Genomic DNA, 27,878 nt, shown 5'->3' with positions numbered 1-27,878 from the left:
CCGGTATTGGCTGACGATTCGATTTGCACTTTGGCTACAGCAATTCATAGGCGACTTGCCATTGTTCAAAAACGGCTCGAAGCACGCGGACGCTTAGCGGCAAATGCTAACGGCAACGTTCATAATTATACTGACAGTATCAAGTTCCTGTAACATTGTATGTGTGTTAACACAAGTCCTTTAAGTTTGTTGCGTTCGGTGTGGGAAATATAATTAAGTGAATCTGAAGGATATTAATATCCTGCCACATCCGTTGGACTAGACAAGTGCCGCGAAGTAAGGACTTCTTGCCACTGAACTTGAACTGTACAATGACATTACATGAAAATATGTTCAAATAAAGGATATAAGGACATAAGTTATAATTAAATGTAAATTAAATATCTAACGCGGAAAGTTTTTAAAAGTAAAGTGTTTACACTTAGGTGATAGTCCAAAGAAATTCATGTGCTTTTTCATTCAAATGTGCATTTACTCGTAAACGGTTTTATTATACTACTACGATCCAGACCAGTTTAAAGGACCAAGTGAAGGTGAATATTGCTAGTTTTACTGAAAAGTTTTAGTTTTTGCAGTCATATACACTTAGTTATTTGTATATCACGAACTGAAATATCAATAAAAAAATAAGTTTTTAATATTATAGTGTTGCTTATATCCTTATGAATAAAAAATGCTATTCCAAAGGGTTGCAAACAAAGTTTCATGATACCCATTAAACGGTATTTCTCAAAAAACTGAAAGGGATATGGCTTAGTAAGTGACGCTGAAGCAAGCAAAATTTGAAAAACGAGATTTCAAGTAGAAGAGATTTCAAAAAGGAGATTTTGTCATACCATCCACCGATAAAAATACGATTTTCTTAACAAATCTTTCCAGCAGAAGTAGACTTCAAAATCTTGCCAAAGAACTGCAAATTAGATTCAATTATGCACATACATACATACAAATGTACATACTTAAGTATACGTTCAAACGTTAATTTATTTATTATCGCTGTAGGAATGCTGTTAACTCGAGTCTTGATTAAGAGTTTAAAAGCTAAACAAAACAAGCAGTTTGAACCACACATAGTCAAGACTCTACTTTTATAAAATGGAATTGGATTGAATATGAGAATAATTAGAAAGATTTTCAATTTCAATTAAACATTTTATTTTGTGACCTCTTATTAATTCTCACTGTGTGATTTTTCGTACTTAATGATCCGATCTCATCGTTGCAATTGAATAATTTTAAGTACCGTTTGATCTAATGCTAATTACCATATTCTCGCTTAATTCTGTCGAGCTAACTGCTATTTAGATATATCCGATATGAACTCAAATAAAGAAACGAAATTTAATATTTTAGATTATTTGAAGGAAAAGTCAACCAGAGTAATTCATTATAATTAATATAAATATTGACCAATATGAACTGGATAAAGTAAGGTGAAAAATTTAAAATTGCTATGTTGAGTATATTGAGGGTATTGAGGGCAAAAGAAGGTCCAACCTTATTACATTTTGTTATAACATTCAGCAATGCTTGAGCGCGTTGACCGTTATACATATATTTGGGGTATACGGGTGTATGGTATGCAGTCGACCAAAAGTTTGGAAAACCTTATATTATGGAAGAAGTTGAACTGATTTTATCCATTTTTAGCACCAAGAGACATTATTTTCAGAAAGAGATATCCTCTCTTTTTGTCGCACAACCCATGTCAAAATCCAATACTCTTGATGTTTCCTTTTGGTACCCTGAACAGGATATATTGATATATTTCCTCGAAGTTTGTAACACCCAAAAGGCCGTGGAAGGCTGTATAAAGTTTATGCAAAAATAATCAGTCTGACAAGCCAAGCCGTTCGTCTGCATATACCCAAACTCTCTCAGTTTTCGAGATAGCGACCAAAAATTTTTCACACTGTTTATTTGGGACCAGCCGAGATCTGACCACTATAGCATATAGTTACCATACAAACTGAACGATCGGAATCAAGTCCTTGCAAGGAAAACCTTTCTAATTGACAGGGTATCTTCAAGAAAGTCGGTATAGATTTCAATGTTATTATATTACGGACGACTATACATAGCATATAGTTGACATACAAACTGCTCGCTCAAATTGAAGCCCATAGATAGAAAACTTTTTTATTTGTCAAGGTATCGTCACGAAATTTGACATAGATTATTATCTGATATATATAATCCCCGAAAATATTGTTCAGATCGGACCACGTCAACTGACCGATCAAAATGCAGATACATTTCTTTTTATACCCTTGCTTTATACACTCAGAGATGTATAGTTTTTTACGGGGCACACAACTTGTCATAACGCATCACAAAATCATAAAATTATAAATTTTACGCTTGTTTAAAAACATGTTGTTGGATTACCTACAAAAATGACATTACGCAATTACAATTCTCAACGATAGGTTATCGGTTCGTTATAACTTATAACTTTATGAGACTATATGAAGCCCCTGCATATGTATTTGTTTTATATTTTTTGCTTTAAACATTTAAATTGTTGTGCGTTTTAAGAATGCTCTTGAAACTTGAGTATCCTTAAAGTTGAAGAACTTGCGTTTGAATAACCTCTCGTTGATAGTAAATACAAAGTACATATTGTGGAGCATTATCAAGTACCATATGGCTTTCTTCGCACTATTCCACTAAAGTAACCGGCCATCAAACAATAACGAGAGCCGTAAAAAAAATATTAATGAGTCGAGTTCAGTTATAACATTTACCTTTTTCGTTGAAGACTGCCTACTGCAAAGTGTTTCAAAATGGCTTAGTTTCTTACTTCGAATTGCCTTTTCTTATTTGCGTTGGAGAAAGGACTTAATTTTACTTTCATTACAACAAGTAACCATGATATCAAAGATAATAGTATTCAGAAATGTTAATATGTTTCTTACTTCGTTAAAAGGCTTAACTGCTTTTTTCTTACCTCTTGTATGATAAATTTTATTCCGAAACAGCTGATTCAATGTTATTAAAGGAAAAATGAAAGGTGCAAAATCAAAAATTTTACATTTCATTACAATCAAATTTATGTAACCAAATTGATATCAAAGATAATGATTATATTTGTTAAATCCGTTGCAAAAAACTAAATTTATGCAAAGAATAAGGTACATGCAATAGAAGTGTTGATTCAGTGTTTATTAAAACTCCAACTTATGACTTATAACCCTGAGACATTTCAACTCTAATACTTAACTTACTCGTTTAATAATGATGAGAGGCACTTGTTTTCAATATTTTGTTTTGAAGAAGTTTCTTTAGCATCTCTCTATACTCTCAGACAATAGGCAAAATTAGATTATAACCACACCCACTCGCCATATGACATGTTGAAACTACTGCACTCACTTACTGAATAAATGCGCCACAAGCATTAAGCTTTACAACCAATATGGTGGAGAAGAGCTTTACAGGAAAAGGTGTAAAAAGTTCAGGAACAACTTGACCAATTTGAACCAAATTTGGCGTGAGAGGTTACCCTATCACACACTATGAAAATCAACAACTACGTCAATTTCCCATATAACACAACCTTATCTTACACAACCTTAAATAAGTCCTCTTAAGATATTTAATCTTACGCCCAAAAATTGTCTAAGTCGGACTATAAATTCTGATGGATCCATATATTTGAACTCCCGTGCATGTGGCTGATTTTATAACGATTTTATTAGCTTCTCCTGTATGTTTGTACTGAAAGAATATATCGCTGAAAAAATAATCAAAATAGCCCTAAAAGACATATTTTAGCACATTAAACTAATAAGTGAAAAACAAATTTAGTTTAAAACCAGAAAAAATTTAACTTCGGCTGCACCGAAGCTAATATACCCTTCACAGGCGCATTTCTTTTAGTAACTACACATGTGTTCAGTTTATACGGGAGCTATATGCTATAGTAATCCGATCTGAAAATTTTTTTCGCAGATTATATTATTACCTTAAGCAGTCATCCATGTCAAATATCGTGAAGATACCACGTCAAATGCGAAAGTTTTCAATACAAGCCTCTGATTCCGATCGTTCAATTTGTATGGCAGCTATATGCTATAGTAAGCCGATCTGAACAATTTCTTCGGAGATTACATTGTTGCCTTGGAAAATAATCTATACCAAATTTTGTGAATATATCTTGTCAAATGCAAAAGTTTTCCATACAAGAACTTTTTTCCGATCGTTCAGTTTGTATGGCAGCTATATGCTATAGTAAGCCGATCTGAACAATTTCTTCGTATATTACATTATTATCTTAGAAAATAACATGTGCCAACTTTTGTGGAGATACATTGTCAAATGTGAAAGTTTTCCATACAAAAACTTGATTCCGATCGTTCAGTTTGTATGGCAGCTAGATGTTATATACATATACATTTATATAAAATAACTTTTGCAAAATTTCAAAACGATATTTCAACACTTTGAGCCCCGCGTGTACCACCGGTGGACATTTATGTTTTGACGATTTGGGACAATGTGACCACCCGTGGACATTGGTGGATTTTCATTATGGGACAATGTGACCACCGGTGGTCACAAAAAAAAAAAAAAAAACAACAAAAATGCATTTGGTTTATCAAAAATAAATATCACAAAGTCACCTCAATCGCAAAAAATCAATAAAACTAAGTAAACAATCAATAAAACAAAAACAAACAAACCAACTTGTCAACTAAAGCACAACCCTTCGTCAGCATGCGGTCCACCGGTACAGGAAAAAAATGACCACGGGTGGGCACGCGGGGCTCAAAGTGTTAAAAACTGAGGGACTAGCTCGTATATATACAGACAGACGGACAGACGGTCATGGCTAAATCGACTTAGCTCACCATACTGATCATTTATATACATACATATGTATATACTTAATAGGGCCTCCGACGCTTCCTTCTGGGTGCTTCAAACTTCGTGACAAACTTAATATACCCTGTTCAAGGTATAAAAAGCAAAGTACACTAAAAATAGAGACATAATTACTGTATCACCTAACAAAAATAATTGACGAAAAGTACTCTTATTACGCCATATTTGCGCACATCGGGCAACACACGTGTTTCTCAGCGTACCTTTCGTTTATTATTGTTGTCTGACAATATTAGTAATTAATTTTCACTTTTTTGTTTGAAGAAGTTTATTTTTAACTATATTTATTTTAAATTTGTGTACTCTTTTATTCTAGAAATTATTGAATTAAAGAATAATGAGTAATATTTTTATACGAAATTGCAAACTTCAGATACTCTCTTCAGACGAAAATATGAGATAATTTCGAAGTTACCTCATTACTTTTTACGTGCAAAACCTGACATTTTTGTTACACGAGAAAGCGATCAACGAAACAAAAAATAAATAACTTTTAACTAATTAGTCTAGCTTACATGGATACAAATATTCTAAACGTAATTATACGTACATACATATGTAAATATTTACATTATTACCTACGTGTTTATGACTACTTATAGATCAGTTCGGTTATGCAATTACATACATACAAAGTTGTAATCATGAAAAGAAGCAGCAGTTTAAGGTGGCTAGCGATTAGTTGTATGTACATACTTATATATATGTAAGTAGTAGGATGTGCAATTTCAGACATTTTTATTCCTTTGTGGACACATAAAAATTGTTTATTTTATGTTGAAAAAAAAGTTACCTGAAAAATTTACCCATTAAATTTGATTTGATTTTTGAAAAACTTAGTAAACGGTTGGTCTTGTCGAAAAACTTTCCAAAGAAAAGTTGTAGGAAACTAAATTTTGGACAAAAAAAATATGTATATCCAGTCCTGACATAAAAGACTATGTTTATAGAAAGTCATTGAAAGCGGATTTAAATGCAAAAACTTCATTGAAACCTTTATTTTTTACTCTTGCAACATGTTGCTACAGAGTATAATAATTTTGTTCACCAAACAGGATGATGAGACGAGTTGAAATCAGGGTGTTTGTCTGTCTGTCCGTACGTCCGTGTAAGCTGTAACTTGAGTAAAAATTGCGATATCTTGATGAAACTTGGTATGTGCGTTGCTTGGTAAAAAACAAAAAGTTCATAGATGGGTGTAATTGGTTCACTGCCACGCCCACAAAACGCCATTAATACTATGTTCGGACCGACATTGAAAACATTTTGAAAACACCTTTGTATGTTGTGGAATCTAAGTCGTTCGGACCGACAATGTGTGTTTTCGATGAGTTTTCACTGACAACTATCAATAGCGGCATTCTCTTGCTCTTGCAAGATTGCACGATGACACAAAATGCAAAAATCTTATACCGAAATATGCAAGGCCAAGAGAGCACCCATTGCAGAATCTAGTGATATATGATGGCACGAAAATAAACGTGGGTTTTGGTCTGACATATTTATAGCCATTGCAAATAATTTGAGAGGAAAATTCTCCAATTTCTGCACCGTGCAAAGTTTTGCAAGAGCAAGAGAATCCCCCTAATATGAGAATATCAAGCGACAGCTGTTTTTGTATATGAAATGTAAACAAATATCAAGTGACAATTTAGGGCCGGCAAAATATGTATGTCTTCCAAAAACATCGATTAAACTAGAGCAGGCACCGATTATAATGAGTGGAATGTAAGTTTTCAAGTAGTTTTCAGCGAAAACTGTGTTTTCGTTTGACAAATTTTACATGGACGAAAACACAAGTTTTCGTGCGAAAACCAGTTTTTCCTACGAAAACATGTTTTCGTTGTCGGTCCGAACATAGTATAACCGCAAACCTATAAAATGTCATAACAAAGCGCTAAATTAGGATACAAAACTCTAATTTGGCAGATGTCACACCTCCAATAAGTTTAATGTACATATCTCCATAACCACTAAAGTTACAACAACAAATTTTGCCTAGCACAAATACGATAAGAACTCTTCTCGATGGAATGAATTATCGAATCGAAAGATAACGTCGTCCACTCCCCATATAACGGTACTGCTAAAAACTACAAAAAGTGCCATATATCAATGACTAAATATGCCAGAGACATAAAATTTTACATCCGAGATGGTGTGGGAAAGTTTTATGGGAGCCGTTATAAAAATTGGACAATAAGCGTGGTACCACACACTTTACAGTGAAATGCTTTATCACGGGACCCGCCTGACCGATTTCGACTAAACGTGGCATTTCTCTGACATTTTTATGTTATTCTTCTTTACTGGCGTAGACACCGATTCTTCTTTTCGCAATGTGATGCTAATTAGAGATTCCACGAGTAGCCAGGTCCTCCTCCACCTGGTCTTTCGAACGAAGTGGCAGTCTTCCTCCTAGTGACGGGTACTCCGTCGAATACTTTCAGAGCTCAAATGTTTTCGCCCATTCGTACGCCGTTACCTAGCCAACCTAGCCGCTGTTTCTTAATTTGATGAACTATGTCAATGTCATCATAAGTATATGTATCTCACACAGCTGATCGTTCTATCGAATGCGATATTCAATAGGCAAAGGACCATAAATCTTTCGTCGAACTTTTCTGTCGAAAACTCGTAACATCGACTAAGTGACTTTTTTTGTTTTTGTTCGTCGAGAGAAGACTTTACTTCTCAACTGCCTACCCAGTTAGATTTCGAGGCTGACATTGTTATTGCTGTTAATACTGGTTCCAAGATAGACGAAATTATCTACAACTTCGAAGTTATAACTGTCAATAGTGACGTGGGAGCCTAGTCGCGAGTGCGACGACTGTTTGTTTTATGACAGAAGATATTTCGTCTTGCACTCGTTCACTACAAGACCCATTTGCTTCGCTTCCTTATCCATTCTGGAAAAGGCAGAACTAACGGCGCAGTTGTTGAGGCCAATGATATCAACAACATCGACATACGCCAGCAGTTGTACACTCTGATAGAAGATTCTACTTGCTCGATTAAGTTCTGCCACTCGAATTATTTTCTCCAGCAGCAGATTGAAGAAGTCGCACGATAGGCAATCGCCTTGTCTGAAACATCCTTTGATATCCAACGGCTCGGAGAGGTCCTTCCCGATCCTGACGGAGCTTTTGGTATGGTTCAACGTCAGTTTACACTGCCGTGTTAGTTTTGTGGGGATACCAAATTCAGACATCGTGGTATAAAGGCAGCTTCCTTTCGTGTTGTCAAAAGCAGCTTCGTGATCGATGAAGAGGTGGTGAGTGTCGATTCTTTTTTCATGAGTCTTTTCCAAGATTTGGCGCATGCTGAATATCTATGGGCAGAGGAATCATTTCTCCATATTTCTTCAAAAATTAAGCCGGCCATAATGTGACAGTCAATGGGCAATGAATAACTTTCTCTTGGCAGAATTAATGATATTGATTAGACGACCTCTTATTCAATTTATTGAAGGAAATTTTTGGTGAGCGCTTTATCTCGTATCGTGGGTCTGTGGTGTGGCTTGGAAAATCGTGCCACTTAACGCCGCTAGACTATTTTTGTGTGGTTATGTGAAGTTGCAGACAAGCCCGAGACGTTTGACATCTTGGAAGAAAATATTTGGCGCGAAATTCCTGGGAAAATTAAGCCTCTTCGCTGGAATTTGTTCGAGCCAACCATGCAAGTCACTTCCTGGATATCATTTATAAAAGATAATGACCAACCTTTGTCTTTATAATAAAACTAAATAATTGGCCATACTATTAAAACTGTTCAAAATCACATGTTTAAAAAAAGATGTACATATGTTCATACTTATGTCGATTGTCGTCTAACAGCATGGTTGATAAAGATGAGTAAGTAAGTGAGGGAGAGTTTTATAAAAAAATGATTTAATGATATACATATTGTCACCTAAAATGCAAAATAACGTATGTATGTATGTATGATCAAAAAATTCGAAATTGAGTGTTTCATTGATTACGACCCACTACTTCAAGTTACATAGATATACATACTTATGTAAGTACATTTCTACAATATTTTAAGGTTCTGCTATCAGATATTACACAGTTTTTGCCAATATTTAAATTTTGTTTAACTCATGTTCCATTTTATAACGTGTTTCATTCTTTCTCCTGTAAATTTCCGAAAATATTACGTTTTTTTGCACTTTAGGTGACGATATGTACATATGTATATATGTATGTAATATATCGTATGTATGTATTTATTTCAATTACATTTGTCTTTTAAGAAAAATTTATGTATGTATGAACGGAATTCATTTTTCACATTAGAAAAATACATGCAAATGAAATTAGCCTTTTTGTAGGAGAAGTTTAAATTAATGACTGCAGTTGTGATATGCTTGTATGTAAGTATATACTTTTGTATGTATGTATGTCGTATGATCATAAAGAAAAAATAGTCAATTTTATTCAGCCTATACAGGGGTATATACATACTACTTATGTACTTATGTAAATATGAGCTTAGTGAATCTTTTCTTGGTACTACCATATATGATATGAAAAATGTAAAACACAATATTTTTGTTATTGGTTAAACACACTTACATACCTACATACTTACATTTTTACGAGTTTGTTTCTATTATGTAATAGGAGCTGTCATAAGCCATTTTCAAGCCACTCTGAGACGTCACGTAGTTTGCATGTTGCTCAAATTGCGGTTTGTTAAATAATATTGTATACATACTTATGTACATATGTACGTACATATGTATATCTTTACCTATTACAGCACTTACCACATTACTATGTATAATATGAGGAAAGGTATATTTTTAAATTTTTTTAATGTATTCTTTAAATATTATTTTAAATCCAAAGTACATTTTCATTAGTAGGTATTTTTAACACGTTGGCTGCCAGAGTATCATCGGTGATTACGACAACAAATTACCTATAGGTGCCAATGTATCACCGATGATACACGCCAATGAACTTTTTTGCTTGGCACCTCTTTGCCCGCGATCGCCGGTAATACACTGGCAGTCAACGTGTTAAGATAAAAGATTTTTATAACAAAGCCTCCGTCGCCATACATAAAGTGTGTGCATAAACTAAGTATAATTAGGCTTATTATTGCCACTTGTTATAGTTATTCAAACTTCAGATTGACGATTAATAGTTTTAAAGTAATTTTTTGAAATTTAGAAAATATTTTTGTTAATTTATTAATGCATTTGCAAGATTAATATATATATTTTATATGAAACTAATATATATTCAAAATTCATAATCCACATTAGTCGAAAGAATTATAGTTATTTATTTTTTTGTTATTATTGATTTTGCTCTACCTAATAAAAATGCACTCAACTTAACTAAATCTTCCTATTTCGCTGCCCATGGCTTTACCACAAGTGCATATTATCAGGTAACGGTTTGTTGATACAGAAACAGCTGTTTCAATTAGCTGTAGCAATTCCAATCAAAACAAATGCAAAAGCAGCAAGAATAGAATTTCGTGTGCACTTCGCACTTCGTTTACGTCAGAAAACCAAAGTCGTAACACATATTATTTAGCCGGCTTGCATTCAGCAAATCATCAAACTTAAAAGTTTTTACTTCGGCTGACAAATAGAGTCTCCTTCGCGATATTCACTATTGAATAGCTACTTATTTGGCGAAGTAGAAATGTAGAAGTCCGTTTTACAATTGCGCATTCGACCATAAATTCATGTTCAGTGTGTTGGACTATTTTGAAGTTTCAAATTTTTTCACGTACTTATAACGGTAAAGAGACAAATTAATAAATCAATTAAATATAAAAAGTGGCGTCAATGTGTAACAAAGTTATAAAAATCATATAACACTCGGACATGTTTTTTAATAATTAACAATAATTATTAAAAAGAATTTATTCAATTATATACATACATATGTATGTAAGTATGTGTTAGTTAAAATACGTAAAAGTGATAATTTGTTAAAATAATTATATGGTTTTCGCTGAGATATGACACTCGTAAATTAACAAATTCTACGAGAATTGTTTGCAAAGTGTAATGTCATATAATTGCACACACACATACATACATACATACGCATGTAAAAAATATGTAGGTACTTACATATATGCAAGCAAAGTAAACACGCCAAATAAAGCAACAACAAAGATACTACATAGAAACTTATTAAAATCTCTAAGAAATCGGAAAAAACACAATTTGTTTATGTAAAGGTCATCAAATCCACACCGGAAAGTGCAGATTTGAAAATTTTTTTTTAAAATGCTTGCATTTAATTATTGCATTTATAGTAAATACAAAGAATGATCATAATCTTTCATTGAATGCAATATACATACATATGTACATAAGTGGTCCACAACCATTTGGACGTTCGGCGTCTTCCCATTTAGCGAGAAAAGCTTCTATTTGCTTACAACTTTGTGCAAACAATGCCTGTGATTTTATCACAGAAATACTTAAAACGGAACATAATAATTACAAGGACTACACGCTATGAGTAAAATTACAAAGCATTTTCTTTTATTTGAGCTAAAAAAAAAGAAAATAAAAATTGTGATCACTTTAAATAATAAATAATGTTGAAATTCAACTCATTCAAACTACCCGATCAATTTAAACAGCACTTGCGAAATAGTGATTGATATTGTGCAATTGTATCGTTCACTTGACACAACAAAAACCAAAATCGGTCTACAATCACGCCTACTTTCAATACAAAACAAAAATTAATGCATCAGCATACTTCACTTTGTAATAGATGTCTCAAGAATAAAGATATGTAATGCAGTAGAGTACTAAAAACGGTTCTGATTTATGACCCAAAATGGTTGACATCTATTCATTCTTCCCCTAGCCCTCAAATTCATACTACAGGGTCCGACACTCGAAGTGTAACCAATTAAAAAAGCCATAAATTTGGCTTGGAAAATTATTTTTATTTATTTTGAAGTACAAAATGTGTGAAAATAATCATAAATTCAGGATAAATTCACTTTTGCTCGATATGACCACCTTTTGCCTTAACTATGGCCTTGAGACGGTTAAAAAACGGATCGCAAGCTGCCCGAATGTGACTTGCCGGTATTTTGGCCCACTCACGGACAATGGCTTTTTTCAGCATCTCGGGACTGGTGTATTTTTTACTTCGGACCTTGCTCTCCAAAATGACCCAGAGAGAATAATCCATTGGATTCGCATCTGGTGAATTCGAGAGCCATTGTGTGGTCGTAATGAAGTTCGGATTGTTGTTTTCAGCCATTCGCGCTTTGTGAGACGGTGCTGAGTCTTGTTGAAACGTTCATGGCTTGCGACCGAAATGTTTGTTTGCCCACGGCTCGATGAAAACAATTGGAGAGCGCCCATCTGCGGTGACAGCGGCCCAAACCATTATTTCTTTTTCAGCAAAAAGATACATACTACATTGTTTTTAGAAAAACACTCTTTTTTTATTAACATAGCTTACATATAGACCGATATACGCGGTAAAAGATCAGCCGGAAACACGAAAAATTGTTATGGGGACTAAGGGAATTATTGATCTGATTCAGTCCACAATTGACATATACTCATATGATTATTAGAAAAGGAAACTCTCCGATAAAAAGTTCGCAAGAGGAACTGGGGTTTTAGTTCGATTTGGACAATGGTTTGTTTACCCTGTTACATTCATTGGTGATTGCTTTGTATACTAGATATTGAAAGAATCAGAACGAATTGAAATTATTAATTGTTATATGGGAAGTAGGTGTAGTAGTGGTTGTATGGTCCGATATCGCCCATTTTCGTGCCTTAATATAATAATGTTAGTATATCGAGCAAGGCTCGAGATAAGGATTTACACCTAATTGTGGGCGGTACCTCGCCTTTAAAGCCTTCTTCTATCATCTCGGGCTTAAAATTGTATGCCTCTGACGCATTTATTTATGGATTTATCGCAATTTTAATATTTTTTAACAAAACCGTTACGTATATGTGGAGTGGTCGGTCATATTATCCGATTTCATCTAATTTTACAATATATGTAGGTAGGGGTGCTTAAGGGATTTGTCCGGAGCAAATTTGGATATATATGTATATGTACATACTTATTTGTCATACCGAATACTAATTTACATGAAGTACATTAAAAGACGTAACATCTAACAGTGGTTGAAGTCAAATCCAAGCAATTAATGTTTACAAAACGGCATTATTTAAAGTCTTATCATGAAATACATATACTTATGTAATATACTTGTAGATAAGATCGTTCAGGAATTCTGTCTAAGTGGCTATGAAACGTGGTCGCCAGAGGGTCTAACCTTCATTTATAGCTCTACTTAGATTCATGGGACAAAGAGTTCAAAATATTTTATATGTACATACATACATACTTATGTAAATTTGTGGTTTATTTGAAATTTCTCTAGTACTCACCGTTGTTTTAATTTCGCTTGCAGCCGAAACCTTGCACCTTTCTTTTTAATTCCAAATTATGAACTGATTTATTACATTGTACACACATATACATACATATGTATGTACATTAGGGTGATTCAAAAAAAATTTTTTTTTTTTTTTCAATTGGTACTCGCAAAAATAGGTTCCTAGACACCTCTAAGAAAGCCTCTCCAAATATGAGTTTTTAATTGTAACGGGAAGGTCCTCCGCCTAACGGTTTTCTATTTTTTCTTATTATCAGATAGAAAAATTTATATCTCGCTTCCAACTACTTGAAAAAATATTTTGTTAATTAGGTTTTGTAGGAAATTGAATGCTCTAAAATATGGTCTCTTATGATTTTTTCGTAAACCCAACCGTTTAAAAGATATTAACGGTTGAAATTTGACTATTTTTGGCAAAATTCTTTATTTCTTATTAATTTTATAACTCAATGAAAAAAAATTACTATGAATGATGAAACACATAGATTTGTAGGAAATTTACTGCTCTATAAAAATGGTCTACTATGATATTTCGATTAAGTTAAGCGTTTACGAGATATTCATCGTCAAACATCAATGCATATTAGGGTGGATCAAAAAAAAAAATTTTTTTTTTCGTTTGGTACTCTGAAAAATAGGTTCCTAGACACCTCTAAGAAAGCCTCTCCAAAAATCTATTCATAATAATTTTTTTTCATTGAGTTATAAAATTAATAAGAAATAAAGAATTTTGCCAAAAATAGTCAAATTTCAACCGTTAATATCTTTTAAACGGTTGGGTTTACGAAAAAATCATAAGAGACCATATTTTAGAGCATTCAATTTCCTACAAAACCTAATTAACAAAATATTTTTTCAAGTAGTTGGAAGCGAGATATAAATTTTTCTATCTGATAATAAGAAAAAATAGAAAACCGTTAGGCGGAGGACCTTCCCGTTACAATTAAAAACTCATATTTGGAGAAGCTTTCTTAGAGGTGTCTAGGAACCTATTTTTGCGAGTACCAATTGAAAAAAAAAAAAAAAATTTTTTTAATTCACCCTAATGTACATACATATATTACATACTTATGTTACTTGAATATACATTACGATTTATATGCTGATTTTATTAGATATCATTTCAGATAAACATTGCAGTTAATACGTAAATCAATCAAAGTAATATTAAAACGTCACACTCGAAATGACGAATCACTCTGAGTTGGTGAAATTGCACAACGGTAGTTCAGCACAAAAAGTTTTAATTGTGAATGGACTCGATAAAATAAAGCCACCGAAACCGTTGGGCGAACGGAGAAAAGCAGTATTGCGTCAGGTAATTAAAAACTCAAGAATAATCAAATACATTGATAATTCGTACGAAAATAATATCGTTATAGGAGCTGATGGTACTTCTTGGCAATACGTGTGTGGTAGCATCGGGCATGTCCGTGGCTCTACCTTCTGTGTCGCTCGCTCAACTAACAGATCCCAATGATATTTACCATCTCAACACCGAGGAAAGTAGTTGGTTTGGTAAGTACATATGATGGGTAGTAATAAAATATTCGGAAATCAATAATGATACCTATGTACATATATGTTTTTTTTTTTTGAGCGCAATCCAAAGGTGTTTCTGTATCGTTCGTTAATCTCGGCAATACAGTAACTCGTTGTATTTTGTACCATGAGCAAAAACTAGTAAGACTTTGTTCATAATTTATTCTTGAAAGTCTATGTCGTCTCCATCTAAGCAACCGCTTGTGCTGACGTTTTTTTCAATCCACGAAGTAGTGGTTAAAGTCAATTTCTGCAATAGCCTTCAATGCGCATAGCGATTCACGATTAATGTCTTCAATTGACTCAAAACGGCTCCACCGGAGTGTTCGTTTGACTTTGCTGAATAGCCAGAAGTCACTCGAGGCTAAATCAGACGAAAACGGTGGTACCTGTACGATATTGGTTAAGCATTTGGCGAAAAACTCACAAAGAATCAATGCAGTATGCGACGGTGTATTATCGTGGTGCTAAAACCAAAGGTTGTCATAATTCCGGTCTCTTTTTACGAATAGCTTCGCCCAAACGACGCATAACACTCAAATAGTATTCCTTGTTGACAATTTCTCGAGTCGGAAGGAATTCGGAGTGCACCACACCTCGATAATCAAAGAAACCTGTCAACATAACCTCGATTTTTGACCTGCTTTGACATGGTTCTTTCGGCTTCGGCTCAACTTTGCCACCATATTCGACCGATTAATCGTTTGTTTCCAGGTCGCAAGCGTGGGTTCAGTCATCGCCAGTAATAAGACGTTTCATGACCTCCTGGTAGTCGGAAAGCATTGTGCCACGACGTTTATGCGAAATAATATTTCAATATGGGTTTCACTTATCCTTCTTATTTTCAATGATGCCAGTAAGATCTCTGACTGTAAATCGTCGATTCTCAAGCACCAAATCCTTTATTTTATTGACGTGCTGATCATCAATTGTTGTTTATTGCCATCCTGGACGTGGTTCGTCATCAACGCGTTCTCGATACTCTTTAAATAATTTATATCAATCAAATAAGTAGGTATATGTACTTGTTCGCGACAAACAATTATCACCTTATCCAACTTTCTGGACGTTTAGGTACAAGAAATTTGATTCAGTGCACAAAATTTAATGCAACTTCTTTGTTGAAAAATTTCACTCATCGTAAGAATCGCCGAATTATGTATGTATGTACTTATGTACTTCAGAAAGACAAGCGTATTTAAACACTAATGATAAGTTTGATGTGACATTTCGGTTTGTATGGCAGCTATATGCTATAGTGAGCCGATCTGAACAATTTCTTCCCATATTACATTATTTCTATGAACAATAACTCATACCAAATTTCGTGAAGATATATCGTCAAATGAGGAAGTTTCCCATGCAAGCATTTGATTCCGATCATTCAGTTTATATGGCAGCTATATGCTATATTTAACCAATCTGAACATTTTCTTCCGAGATTAGATATTAATCTATACCAAATTTGAAGATACCCCGTCAAATTACCAGAACTAGAGTCCGACCGTTCAGTTTGTATGGTATTACTATAGTTAACCGATCTGAACAATTTCTTCGAAGATTACATTGTGGCTTTAGAAAATAATCTATACCAAATTTCGTGAAGATGCATTGTTAAATGTGAAAGTTTTCCATACAAGAATTTGATTCCGATCGTTCAGTTTATATGGCAGCTATATGTTATAGTGGTCCGATATCGACAGTTCCGACAAATGAGCAGCTTCTTGAAGAGAAAATGAAGTTTGAAGACTAGTTCGTATATATACAGACGGACAGACAGACAGACGGACATGGCTAAATCGACTCAGCTCAACATACTGATCATTTATATTAGTATACTTTATAGGGTCTCCGACGCTTCCTTCTGGGTGTTACAAACTTTGTGACAAACTTAATATACCCTGTTCAGGGTATAAAAAAACGAAGTAAAAATACGAAAAACCGTAAACAGTTGAACTAATGTATGTATGTTTACAAATACAAAAGATAAATAAAGAAATAAAGGATTCATTGGTACGATCTGAACAATTTTAGAGATGCTTTGGACAATGATCCACATCAAATTTCATGAAGATGTCTTGTCAAATAAAATATCAGATTGTATAGAAAGTATATACTATAGTGTTCCGATTATAACAATTTCTTTGGGGACTATACCGTTGACTTGGCAATAATTCATGCCAAATTACGTGATGATGTTTCAGCAAATAAAGAAGTTGTCCGGACAAGGACTTAATTCCAATCGTACATTTTGTATGGCAGCTACATATACTTATGTTATAGTGGTCCGACATCGGCGGTTCCGAGAAATGAGCAGCTTCTTTGGAAGAAAAGCACGAATGCAAATTTGAAGGACTAGTTTGGTTATATACAGATGGACGGATAGACAGACGGACAAGGCTAAATCAGCTCAGCTCGTTTTGTTGATCATTTGTTTACATAATTTAAAGAGTCTTCAACGTTTCCTTTGAAGTGTTACAAACATCTTGGCAAACTTAATATACTCTATTCAAAGTTTACAAAAAATAACACGGAAATGATAATGGAGAGTAACAGTATGAGTGCTGAAATTAAATTTGGCCAGTCGAACGAAAAAATAAAGGCTTAGGACTTTTTTTTCTCAAAATTCATAAAAGTGTCAAGTGTTGTTGTTACAAATTCATTTTAATTCCTAACGTTTAAGTTATCTTTCTCGGCAATTTCAGCTTCTATCAATAGTATGGCTTGTCCGCTGGGAGGCTTATTAGTAGGTTATCTCATGGATCGCATCGGTCGTAGAAATACGATGTTGTGCACGAATTTCGTCGGTATTATCGGATTATTGCTGCTTGTCACTGCCCCCCACCAAACCACACGTGATGCTATTTATATACAGTTACTCATTGGCAGATTTCTATGTGGTAAATTACTGAAAAGAAAAGTAAATAGACATTATGCAAACATCTAACAAATATTATTATCGTCAATGTAAATACATACGTAGGTCTTATGATTGGCTTATCACTGTCCCCAATTGGTTCGTATGCGGCGGAAATTAGTTTACCACGGATAAGGGGTCGTCTGATTATGGGTACATCGATAGCAATAGCCAGCGGTATATTGCTTATGTATTTGTTAGGTTATTTTATACGGGTGAGTATTGAGTACATACTCGTAGTATGTATCTAGTTTGAATAATTAATAATAAATCGAATTAAAAGAGTACTGAAACATTTCTTCGTTACAGAACAACTTTAAATTAATCTCCATTATATCCGTCGTTTATCAATGCTTGGCGTTCTGCTGTTGCCTTCCCATGCCTGAATCCCCAAGTTGGCTGCTACAGAAGGGCTATGAGGAGCGGGCTCGCAAGTCGCTGAAGTATTTTCGGGGTCTCTCAAAAAATGGTTAGTTTCAAAGTCATTATGTATATGTATGAAATGTTCTGATTTAATTTCTTGCTAAAACAGATAATAACATTTACGAGGAATTCGAAACAGAATTGGCACTCATCAAGAAAAACTCAGACAGCAGTCGGACAGCCGCTGCCAATGAGTCGATTTTACAGGCCATAAGAGCACCGGAGGTCTACAAACCACTGCTCATGATGATCGGCTTCTTTTTCTTTCAACAGTGCTCTGGAATTGTTGTTGTGATTGTATTTGCAGCACAAATCGCTACACGCGCTGGTGTCTCTGCCGATCCGCTGCTGGTGGCTGTGTTCGTTGGTGTTGCACGTATAATTACCACTTTTTTCATGGGCATGATTTTTGAAAAATGGGGACGTCGCCCAGCGGGTATAGTTTCAGCGACCGGAATGACGATTTGCATGACATTGCTTGCAGCTAACGGTTGGTGGCCAGTTATCGGCGAGCATGTCCCATTATTGTCTGTTTTTGCCATTGTGCTGCACATAATCTTCTCCACAATGGGTCTGCTAACCCTGCCATTCTTCATGATCTCAGAGGTTTTTCCACAACGTGTACGTGGCAGCGCCAATGGGTTCACACTGTGTGTTGGCCTTCTGTTCTCCTTTAGCGTAGTGAAGCTGTATCCCACCGCGGAAGCTTGGATAGGAACAGCCAATTGTTTTGCTTTTTTCGGTGCGATATCTCTATTGGGTGTGGCGTTCATTTATTTCATTGTGCCAGAGACGAAGGGCCGCACATTACTGGAGATTGAAAACTACTTCCGTACTGGACGGAAAGTGAGTAATGCAGAAGTTGCACGTCGGCAGTCACAAATAGCGATGGAGGAAGCTGCCGGAATATACCGTTCCGAACAGGAACTTAATGAAGTATTCTTGAAATTAAGTAAAGTAGACGAAGACGGCGAAAACAAACTAGACGCCAAAGAGTGATAGACTGTAGTAGTGAAAATCGGCAGGAAATAAGTATATTTGTCGAAACTTTTAAATATGAGTTTAAAATGCCATATCTTTTATAAGAATAACTGTACTTCAAGTAAATATATGTATTAATAATTAGACTGTGATGTAAAACTTAAGGTCTAAAAGTAAAAGGACTTTTTTTAAATCCAACATGATTTTGTGGATATTTTACTTTATACGAAAATCTATTTGAAAAAAGAACCAAATACGGAATACGAGGTTACATATATGTATATACATATGAATGTATGTACATGTAAGTATATACATAATAATATAAACGAAAATATAATTGTACCGGCTTTAACCGAATCCTTACTTTTCCACCAATGAAAATTTCCAAGTAGATTGCCTCAAACGTCAACGTCAAACCAGCGATGCAAACTATTAAGTTTCAAAACAACAAGGAAAACAGTAGTTCAGTGGTCACCATCGAAAAAAATGCTTAATTCGCATTATAGTTTTTTGTGAGACGTACATTTAAGGGGGAGCCTGCTTTAGAAGCTTCAAAAAATCGATTTTGATAATGACACCGCCCACTTTTTGGTGAAATCCCATATTTCGGTACCCGACCAACCGATTTCGACAAAATTTAGTACGTGACATTATTTTCATATTCCTATGCATACTGTAAAAATGGACGAAATCGAACAACAACCACGCCTACTTCCCATATAGCACAGTTTTAAATTCCACTTGATTCTGTTAGTTTCTAGTACACAAATCAAGAAGTAATTAGTATAACGGGATAAAACTTTGCACGAATAACCTCTTGAGTCTGTGCCATCTTATGACCAAAAATTGTTTAAATCCAATAAAAACTGTTCAAGCCCCTAGATACCGAATATTTAGACACCGGTACCTATAGTTGACTTTTGAACGAAATTGTCGATTGTCAAGGATAATCCTTTCCCGACAATGTTATGTCTGTATGTCAAAAATGGGTTGAATCGGACCAATACTGCCCTTAGCCCCCATATACATACTTAATATCAAGATTTTCGACTTTAACTTTGTGCTGCATATATCGGCCAATATGTTAGTTATCCCAATGAAAATAAGAGAGCGTGCTTTACTCATGACAGTGTAACTTGGTGCCTGAAATAGATAAATTTGGGCTTGGCCCCCTTATAACTAATATCAGGATTTTCGAACATCCGGCTGACTTTACTCTATATGATTGATTTTACACCTTAAAGTATTTCCCTGGCTTTGATTCTTGCAAGTTGCGAGAGCATAAAATTACGAGAGTATATATGGTACGGTTACACCCGAAGAAGGAGAGCTCTGTACCTATAATGATTATATGATTAATGTTGATTGTCCCGATCACTTATGTTTATTGTGGGAAAAATTATTTATCCTTCATAAGTTTAAGTTTTTATTGATAACCGGCATATTCGGCAATTCAAAAAATTATTATATTATATAAAATTCGATTCAAACTGGTCCATTCGAATTGCGTACGCAAGCTGAATCGAAAGAAAAACTGGCTAAATAATAACAACACCACCTAACACAGCACTCACAAAGCAACACTGACACACTCACCACACTTGGTATGCCGCCCATTGCCATCCAGGCAGATGAACTCGTGCGATTATATCAGCTATCGGCGTCTAAAATAGTATCGGCAAAGACAGAGGAGGGAACAAGAGCATCAAAATGTGGCAGCAGCGGTGCCAATCCTCATTCAAAAAGCGCTGGACTCATAGACTTATTCCGGACAACTCCTCGTTGATAGACAGACGACATGGGGACCAGGATTTCCATCTGACCCAAATTCTTAATGAACATGGGTGCTTTAGAAGCTACCTTTACAGATTCCACAATGACATTAGTCAGAACTCGTCAACGTGTACAGAGTATATGGAAGACTCTGAACATGTATTATTTTATTGCCCTCGGTTTTCAAATATAAGGAAAAAACTTAAAACCACACTCGGTGGTAGTTTTACAGTCGAGAATCTAACGACACTCATGTGTCAGTCGACTGTGAAATGGAAAGCTGTTAGCGAAGCATCTGTTTTCATAATGACAAAACTGAGACTTTTCAACAGATGAGGCATCCGTCAGTCCGCACAATAGGGGAGACTTAAACTTCCTGACCCTCCCACGAAGTGGGAACCGAACGATCGGAATCAAGGGCTGGTATGGAAAACTTTCGCATTTGACGTGGTATCTTCACGAAATTTGACATGGATTACTGCTTAAGGTAATAATATAATCTCCGAAAAAATTGTTCAGATCGGATTACATATAGCTTCCATACAAACTGAACACACTAAAAGAAATGCACCTGTGAAGGGTATATTAGCTTCGGTATGAAGCGTTCAATGCTAGAGTTTTACCAAAAGACCTGAATCTTTTGCAAAAAATGGTGTCGAGTAGAGGTTGCATAGGGTTGAAGTATTCGGATTGGCTTCTAGTAAGCGTCTCGGGAAGTAGGAGGCAGAAGCGAACAATACCCTCTGACAGGCCCTTCCACCTTTAGGCATAAGGTAAATAATACTCCAGATGGAACCCCCGGAAATGTTCCTAATCCTTTCGTCGACCTTAAACAGGTCGGTGTTCAAAATCAACATAGCTCGCTTTGAAAGGGGGATCTTCCGGTTGGCCATCAACATCGTGAAAGACGTTACAGCTATCCGTTCCATCGGAGAGAGTCTCCCGGAGCTATGATACAGCTCCAAACTGCGCCTTTTGCGTAACGAAGAGGTCCCTAGACCCCTAAAGGCTCACATCTTGATTAAAGGCAGGGAGGCTGTAATGCCCACGGAGTCGATATTGAGTATTTGGCCAAACAGAATACGGAATTGAGGACGAGTCTGTGGGAGATATTCGTTCGATATTCACCCCAAAGTTTGACGTATTGTCAGAGGTATGGACCAAGACTCGTCCTCTTTTCTAGAGTCTGTAGGTGGCAGAGCACACCTACTATTCTCCGCCGTTCACTTCAGGGTTGGTCACCGTCAGGTTGCGACTGCACTTCCATCGGAGATTTGCCCTCCTGTCGTTGCCAACTGTGGAAAGGCAAGTGAAGAAAGGCAGATGGAACTGCCATCGGCCACGATGTCAACGGGAGTACACCTGGAAGCCATGTCATAAAGTTCGCAGATTAAGGGGCATGAAGGTTTCCCCCCAATCCTTCGCCGCCAGGCAAGAGCTGAGGCAGATAACGGAGTACGCGGAAAGCACAGGTATGTAACTTATTATTGGTACATACAGCTAGGGGTAGCTCGAGCTGTAATGCTAGAGGAATGGCTATGTTGAACTACATTAACTAAAAACCTACTAACATTGAATAAAGGTAAATATATATATGTATATGCAGTAGAAGTGCGGTGGGCCTAATATCGGATTGGCGGGTCTCTTTAGAGCACTCCTTTTCCAACCGCAGGTACACTGACTTCGAAGTTAATATCGGAGGCCTAGAGCAACCGATGTACAGAAATACATAGATGCAAAACAAACTGGAATAAATATGTGACCGAACTCGTTCATTCTATAGCTACACTCTCAGTACCTGACCGAATATGTTCCGTGTCAGATTTAGACTCAGCAGTAGGAAAATTTACAAAATGCGTCATGGGTGCGTTTGAAACAGCATGCCCCCTACGAAGGGGGGGTTCCATCATAGACAAACCATGAAACCTAAGAAACCTGTCACGGCAGGGCTTTGAACTAAGCCAGGCGATTCAATAACGACCATTGTTGGGATTCATATAAGACTACATTCCAAGTAAACAGCGTAAGTAGTGCAGCAAAATTTAAGAAAAATTTTATAGAAAGACCACATGCAGTCCGCGCTAATAGTTCACACCCAGAAGTGCAGAGTACGTAACATGGAGGATTATGCAAAGATATTATTATGTACTCATTTTTCACGGTCGGATGAGAGAAATTTTCAAACTGTTATACTACCCAGGCAGTATGATGGTCTCATGTTCACCCATGAAATTCTTATCAAAGCGTTAAACAAAATACTCCTTGCCAAAATTTTAGAGACCAGTCACACTAACATCTTTCCTACCAAAAGTATGGTGAGGATCTGCGACGATGTTATCAAAGGAAAAGCTGTTGATACTGCCCTACATGAAGTAGCGGGGACAATCGAAAGTTTATTAAAAAAACGAGAATCCACCCTAGCAGCATTCATTCACGTGGAAGGTACATTCAACAACGCTAGCACGGCTGCACTGTTGTTCTTTTGACATTAATCAGAACCTGTCGTGTGCTAAGTAATAGACAAGCAATATAAGATGGGCAAGGTATAAAAATCACTCAAAAGATCACTTACTGTGGGTCACCTTAATCACCGAATTATTACTTCTCTTTTATTGGGATATTGGGACGATCTCGCTGTCCTCTGTTCAGGGTTGAATCTTAATCGCATATTCTGGCACAGAAAAAGCTCTTGAGATCTCCGCTGGCTAAGCGCAGGGCCACGGACTAACTCTTAATCCAAAGAAAAACAGAAATCTGTCTCTTCACAAGAATAATGAAAACTTCGCAATTCAATTTCCCCTCATTAAATGGTGGAGCTATTTCACTATCGATTTCGGTCAAATATCTCGGTGTTATCCTAGACAAAAACTAAACTAGAGTAAATACATAGAGAACAGGGCTTCCAAAGCCCTTCGAATCTGAGGCTCCTGCAGAAGAGCCATAGGCCCAAAGTGTGGGTTATGACCCTATATAGTCTTTTGGCTCTATGATGATGATGGCTGATTTTAGGCTACTGGAGCCAAGCTAGGCGTCGCTATGGGCCTGGCATCATACGCGACCTTGTTAATTAGCTTGGCTTTAGCTGGCAATGCAACTAGATAAAGGAGACCGGCGAGTAACTAAACACATCGTTTTCATGCCCCAGTAAAGAATATTGGGCTAACGGTTCTGTAATCGACATTCCAACGGCAAAATCTACACATATTCACTGATAGAACAAAGGGTGAAACGCGAACAAAGTGGACATTTTCTGTAGTAATCCATACGCGGAATGTAGTTTCAAACTAAATGACTACAATTCGATTTTGCAGGGCGAAATCCTGAAATTGTGGGCGTAACAGAAGGTGCCAAGTAGGCTTCTGCTCTAAGCAGCAAGTCCATAAACATTCTAGTGGATAGCCAAGCGGCAATTAAGGCCAAACGTAGTGCCATATAAAGTCTATATAATATAATATATATATATATATTAAAAGTAATTGAAATATATAGCAGTAGCAGAAATTAAAATATAGTGTAAATTAGTATTTAGTGGAATATCCTTTTGTTTAATAACAGCGTACAACTGCTGTTGCATAGATTTCACCAACTTTTTCGTAAGTTTTCTTCTACTCCTTTTGCAGTGCTTTTCTTAGTTGTTTCTCGTTCCTAATAATCTAAGTTCTAAGCCCTTTTTAAACAATTGACCACAAATTTTCAATTGGGTTTATATCCGGGCTTTGCAGTTTTGTTTTTAGGTAAAATGAACAGTTGTATAAGATCCATACACGACTATCCAGCGAAATATGTTTGAGTTCATTATCTTATTGAAACAGATATCGATCCCCTAATCCAAACTTATACTCACTTATACCATGTTCAGACCGACACTTATAGCGGGATTCTGTAACCAGTCTCTAGTCTCTATGTGAGACATTTTGAGGCAAAGTCTCAATTTGAGACTAGTTACTATTCACTAAACAGTCTCTAGCGTTAGTCTCAAAATATTGAGACCTGGTAGTTAGCAGGTCACAAAACTAAAAAGAACTCTTGTCTGCCATTTTGAATATACTGAATAGAGATCATCATAGATATTAATCGATTGTCGTTTTTTTTTTATATTTTGTAAGCAACTCAAACACGAAAAGGTTAAAAATAAATCAATTTTACATAAATTTAGTAAATATTATGAAACAAAGTCAACATATATTTTTATTTTTATGGATGATTATGTTTTTTGACTATGTTATAGAAAATTTAATATTTGTTATCGACATATTTATTTTCATTCAAGTTTAAAAACATCTCTGAATAATGAAATGTAATAGATTTTGTGACTGTCACTTACAGAATAGCAAAATCGTCTCAAGTCTCAAAAATTGTCTCTAACTTAAAATCTCAAATTTAGAGACTTGAGCCTGTATCACAGTACAGAATCGCACGGTAAATCTCTTGGTGCGACTCTGATTTTGCGCCATCTACTTGTCAGCCTTGGAAATCTATTACATTATCACAGCTGATTTGGACACTACAAACAAAAAAAATGTTAATAAACAATTTTTTTTTAAAGCAATGAATCTAATTTCACATGAAAATCGACTTCCCAAATAAAAAAATGCGTCCATTATTTCCATTATATGGAAAATATTTAAAAGAAGACTGCTCTTATTACAAAATACTATATGACAATATTTTCTTTTTATAAGCTTAGTACGCAGCTCTCAAGAAACGTAAAAACTTCATATAAAAAAACGCTTAAGAAACGGTCAAGAAACTTTCCTGCGATAAACTTACTTGTGCTAGTACGCAGCTTTCAAGAAATCTAGTACTAATTTTTGATAGTTTTTTCAGTAAAATGTGAATATGGCAAACCTGAAACATCAAATCAACAATTGTTTCTTGAAGGAAATTCAAATTCCATATTGAAATGTTATATAAAACCTACCAATCATCAACAACATTTCTTAAATCTCAATGAAAATATTTATGTTACCATACACATACACACATACATATTACGCACAAAGTTTGTTTTCTTTGTTTATTCTCTCTTGCTCTTCTAATGTAGATCATTCACAATGCGTAACCAGTTGTCAAAATTACTTGAGAAATAATGTATTTTTTTTCTTGAGCAATTACTTGAGAGCTGCGTACCAACCTATAAATATTAAGCGATGTGAATTCTTGAATGGCAAAAACAGCTGTTTTTTTCATCTTTCCAACGGCAGTGAGAACGGGCTGATTAGTGAAGGGTTTGAATGTAATCTAATCCCTTCAAATTTTCTGTCTGAACATGGTATTAGATTCAAATTTACTCTTAACACATCAATGAATTTCTTAGCGTTCATCATTCCGGTGAGGTGACAAATTTCCCTATCCAGCTGCAGCAAAACATTCTGAACATGATCGAACTTCCACCGTGTTTAAATGTGGGCAAAAGGTTCGTGTAGTGTTTATTTTTCTCGCGCCATATCTTTACCCTTCCATCACTGTAATATTAAATTTTGATACATCTTTAAATATTACACGCCTATAGAATCGAATATTGCAGCGGATCTGCTCCTTATTCTTTGTTTTCAAAGAGTGAGAAACAAATGATGAGTCGTAGATGGGCGTAATCGGACCACTGCTACGCCCAAAAAATGCAATTAACCGAAAACGTATAAAGTACCATAAATATACACAATTAAAAAAAGAAAGAACCGGAAAAGAACCCGGCTCACTCCCTATATAACGGTACTGTTAAAAACTACTAAAACCGCAATAAATCAATAACTAATGACGACAGATACAATCAATTTTAGATCCGAGATCGTATGAGAGGTGGCACCGCCCACTTTTTGATGCAATCAACCAACCGATTTCAACTAAATTTAGTATGTATGTAGCATTCTTCTCATATTCCTGTATCACAGTGTGAAAATGGGCGAAATTGGACTACAACTACGCCTACTTCCCATATAACACATTTTTGAATTCCTTTTGATTCTTTCACTTTCCAGTACGCAGAACACGAAATAATAAATATGTATGACGGGATAAAATTGAGCACTAATAGTCCCTTTAAGGTATGCCACCTTATGCAGGTATAGTTCTTTCCTGAAAATAGTGATTCAGTGTATAAAAAAAATGTACACCTCCATATACTACGTAAAATAAAGATTTTCGAACTTCAGTTTGATTTTATGCTGTCGGCCAATATTTCAGATATGGCAACGAAAATTACAGAACGTGGACGAAAACTTGACCTACCAACCATCCCCCCTCCCTAATACCTATTACCAAGATTTTCGAACATCCGGCTGACTTTACTCCGTATGATTGGTGATTGTATGTGAGGTACCTTAATGAACCCCAGGGAACATTTTTTAGTATGTGGCATGTTGATAGTTAACAGATGAAATCGGATCGACTCCACTCCCATATACTAAGTATAATCATTTTGGGTTTTCTAAATCGTATGCCGAATATGTAGGTTGGTGTATAAGTTATACATATGTACATATTGTATGTATACATACATATGTATATAAAACTGCTAAGATTCAGATCCTCTGGTTGACGTTTTACATCTTAAGCTTAGTATCCAGCTCTCAAGAATTGTAAAAACTTCATATAAAAAAAACGAAATGGTCCAGAAGATTTCCTGCGGTAAATGCAGCTCTGAAGAAATCTAGTACTAGTTGACAGACGACCAAAAATGGCTCAGAATCCAATATTCGAAGGACGATTATTTGACCAAAAATACCAAAAAGTTGTTTATAAAATGCCGAATCTAATTTTTTTCAGTAGTGGCGTCATTGGCAATTGTTATAAAAAATGCGAGTTTTGACAGCTCTCTCTCGAACCAAAGAGATTCCTATCAAGTTATCTATGGAATGGTTGCGGCAATACTGACATAGTACACAAATTATAGAGCAGAAATTTACTTCATATCGGAATTATACAG

At 35.5% G+C, this 27,878-nt stretch overlaps 1 protein-coding gene across 3 annotated transcripts; it reads left to right on the top strand.

The window, feature by feature from the left end:
* The first annotated feature begins 51 nt into the window (after positions 1-51).
* On the top strand, positions 52-19,375 carry LOC126755233 (facilitated trehalose transporter Tret1-2 homolog). Of its 3 annotated transcripts, none has more exons than XM_050467647.1 (7): positions 52-533; positions 14,442-14,632; positions 14,697-14,832; positions 17,562-17,756; positions 17,840-17,988; positions 18,083-18,242; positions 18,306-19,375. In XM_050467647.1, the coding sequence occupies exons 2-7, from the start codon at positions 14,501-14,503 to the stop codon at positions 19,193-19,195; spliced, it is 1,662 nt and encodes a 553-aa protein (XP_050323604.1). In that variant the 5' UTR covers positions 52-533; positions 14,442-14,500; the 3' UTR covers positions 19,196-19,375. The 3 variants fall into 3 exon arrangements, with proteins under 3 accessions (XP_050323604.1, XP_050323602.1, XP_050323605.1); XM_050467645.1 differs by having other exon boundaries at positions 14,430-14,632; XM_050467648.1 differs by lacking the exon at positions 52-533 and adding an exon at positions 10,445-10,652 and having other exon boundaries at positions 14,430-14,632.
* Positions 19,376-27,878: the final 8,503 nt, after the last annotated feature.

Source organism: Bactrocera neohumeralis, chromosome 4 (assembly GCF_024586455.1).
Source record: "Bactrocera neohumeralis isolate Rockhampton chromosome 4, APGP_CSIRO_Bneo_wtdbg2-racon-allhic-juicebox.fasta_v2, whole genome shotgun sequence".
NCBI lineage: Eukaryota > Metazoa > Arthropoda > Insecta > Diptera > Tephritidae > Bactrocera > Bactrocera neohumeralis.
This window is presented reverse-complemented; position numbering and strand designations above follow the sequence as displayed.